This window comes from Telopea speciosissima, unplaced genomic scaffold (genome assembly GCF_018873765.1).
Source record: "Telopea speciosissima isolate NSW1024214 ecotype Mountain lineage unplaced genomic scaffold, Tspe_v1 Tspe_v1.0241, whole genome shotgun sequence".
NCBI lineage: Eukaryota > Viridiplantae > Streptophyta > Magnoliopsida > Proteales > Proteaceae > Telopea > Telopea speciosissima.
Window position 1 is genome coordinate 29,770 of NW_025317577.1, and position 3,197 is coordinate 32,966.

Consider the following 3,197-nt stretch of genomic DNA (forward strand, 5'->3'; position numbering starts at 1 on the left):
CTCAATTCCCTACTTAATGACAATAGACTGACCGGGAATAATTACCTCGAGTGAAAGTGAAAGCTTATACTCATTCTGAAGGCAGAGAAGATCTACCATGTCATTTGTACTGATGGACCTCCCTTACCCCACACCATTGAAGGTGATGGCTATGTGGTTGGGAGACTTTCAAAGAGAAGGACGTTTTGGCCACCACCTATATTCTTAGCTCCATTGATAAGAACCTCCAGAGCTCATGTGATGACCTAGAATCGGCCAAGGATGTGATGAAACACTTAGAGCAGACTTTTGGCAACCAAGATCGTCTTGCACGCCAACAAATCTCCTTAGCGCTGTCATCTGCAAAGATGCATGACAGTACCACAATCCAGGATCATATGATGAAGCTTACCAAGCTCTTCTCTGGATTGGAGAATAAGGGTACTCTATTTGAGTTGGACTTCAAGATAGAGATTATCTTTGCCTCACTTCCTGACACCTATAGCTCCTTTATCATGAATGTCCACATGAATAAAGTAGTGGTTAACAACATCTCTGAGCTTACTAACATCCTTATAGAAGCAGAAAGTACGCTTAAGAAAAATAAGGTTGTTTCTCTTGTTACTAAGAAGAGTTCTCAGGGTTTAAAGAACAAGAAAAAGAAGAGGACTAAGAAAAAGCAAGAAAGGCAAGTCAACCGATGTGAAAGAGGGAGAAGTGCAGAAGAAAAATGCCAAAGATGATAAAGGAAAGTGTTTCCATTATGGCAAAACTAGACACTGGAAGAGAAACTGCCAAGAGTACCTATCTCTTATGTTGGTTGGACCAACTAAGGAAAGTGTTTCCTTTTGTTGTTTCTGAATCTCTTATGTTGGTTGGACCAACTAACATGTGGTGTGTGGACTCTGGGTCCACCGCACACATTTGCAATAAGTTGTAGGGGTTTCATGAGAGCAGAAGGACAAGAAGGAATGAGATCACCCTCAAAGTTGGAACTGGAGATGAAGCCGAAGTAGTAGCTGTAGGAACTTTTTTCATTTATTTTAGCAGTGCTAGTTATTTGAAACTTAATAATTGTTATTACATACCTGGATTTAGTAGGAATTTGATTTCAGTTTTAAGACTTATTGATGATGGTTATAAGGTTTCATTTGATAATGATATGATCATAACTCTTCAGGGCAAGTTTATTGCCTTTGGTTTTAAATTGAATGGCCTTTACTTTCTCAATTCTGTCTTGAATGAATCTGGTGATTCCAACATAAATGTTAATGTAATCAAAAGAAAGTACTCTCCATATAATCAAATGTATTTATGGCATCTTAGACTAGGCCACATAAGGATAGATAGGATAAACAGGTTAGTCAAGGATGGACCTCTTGAAAGTCTAGAGGTTCTGCCATTTCCAACCTGTGAATCATGTCTACAAGGCAAAATGGCCAAGTTACCCTTTCCATAGAAAGGAGGAAGAGCCAACAGAACGTTAGATTTAACCCACTCAGACGTTTGTGGACCACTGAATATCACTGCTAGGTAGGGATATCAGTACTTCGTCACTTTCACCGATGACTATTCACGTTATGACTATGTTTATCTAATGCGTCGCAAATCGAAAACCTTTGAAAAGTTCAAAGAGTTCCAAGCTAAGGTTGAGAACCAATTAGATAGGCATATTAAATGCCTCAGATCCGATCGAGGAGGTGAATACTTATCCGATGAATTCAGAGATACGGGGATCTTATCACAGCTGAAGGCACCAGGCACACCACAACAAAATAGTGTGTCAGAGCGTAGAAATAGAACTCTGTTAGATATGGTTCGATCCATGCTCACCTATTCTCAATTGCACTTGTCATTTTGGGGATGCATTGGAAATGGCTATATACATTTTAAACAGGGTTCCAAGCAAGTCCATGTCCAAGACACCATATGAGTTGTGGACATGACGCAAGCCTAGTCTACGACACTTTAAGGTATGGGGTTGTGTTTCACATATGAAACGATAGCTTGCAAACAAGCTTGAACCCAGGACTGATAGATGCCTTAGGCTACCCCAAAGGCACTGTGGGTTACCATTTCTATAACCCAACAGAGAAAAAGGTGTTTATAAGTAAACACACCATGTTTCTCGAGGATGACCAAATTGCACCCAGAATTGAGCCAGTTGTAATTCAAGAGTTGGATAACATGGATACTCAGATGGTCCCTACACCACCACCCATTGAAACTTCATCACCGGTGATGAATCCTATAGAGCCTAGGCGCAGTGGGAGAACAATCAGGGCTCCTGACCGTTTGGTTTTCTTTAGCGAGGAATCAAACAAAGTAGAAGAGTTCTACATGGTTGCTGACACTTTAGATACGGATCCCTGCACCTACCAAGAGGCTATAGGAGATATGGATGCAACTAGATGGTTAAATTCTATGAAAGCCAAAATGGACTCCATGTACTCCAATGGCGTTTGGACTCTAGTGGATCCACCTGAGGGCATTAAGCCTATAGGATGCAAATGGATCTACAAGAAGAAGAAAGGCACCGATGGAAGCATGGAGAGATATAAGTCAAGGTTGGTAGCTAAGAGCTATACCTAAAGAGAAGGCATAGACTATGAGGAGACCTTCTCGCCAGTCGCAATGTTAAAATCCATTCGAATTTTACTTGCCATAATGGCACACTTCGATTATGAGATCTGGCAGATGGATGTCCAGACAACCTTCCTGAATAGATGTCTTGGTGAGGATATTTACATGTCTCAGCCAAAGGGGTTCATTTCGTATGGGGAAGAGAACAAAGTATGCAAATTGTTGAAGTCAATCTATGAACTTAAACAAGCATCTAGAAGCTGGAACATCAGGTTTGATCAAATGATCAAAGAGTTTGGTTTTGATCAGAACATTGATGAGCCATATGTCCACAAGAAATTCAGTGGGAGTTTGGTCTGTTTCCTTGTCTTGTATGTAGATGACATACTTCTCATTAGGAACGATGTTGAAATGCTCACTTCTGTTAAGAAATGGCTTTCCACCAACTTCTCGTTGAAAGACCTGGGTGATGCCACGTATATACTAGGCATCAAGATAGTCAGAGATAGGAAACACAAAATTTTAGGTTTGTCCCAAGCTAATTACATAGATAAAGTTCTAGAGAGGCTTAGAATAAAAGATTCTAAAAGTGGAAACATTCCCTTTAGACATGGCATAGCACTTTCTAAGTCACA

At 40.4% G+C, this 3,197-nt stretch overlaps 1 protein-coding gene across 1 annotated transcript; it reads left to right on the forward strand.

Moving 5' to 3' along the window:
• Positions 1-266: 266 nt before the first annotated feature.
• On the forward strand, positions 267-722 carry LOC122647859. The gene has a single exon (XM_043841164.1). The coding sequence runs from the start codon at positions 267-269 to the stop codon at positions 720-722; it is 456 nt and encodes a 151-aa protein (XP_043697099.1).
• Positions 723-3,197: the final 2,475 nt, after the last annotated feature.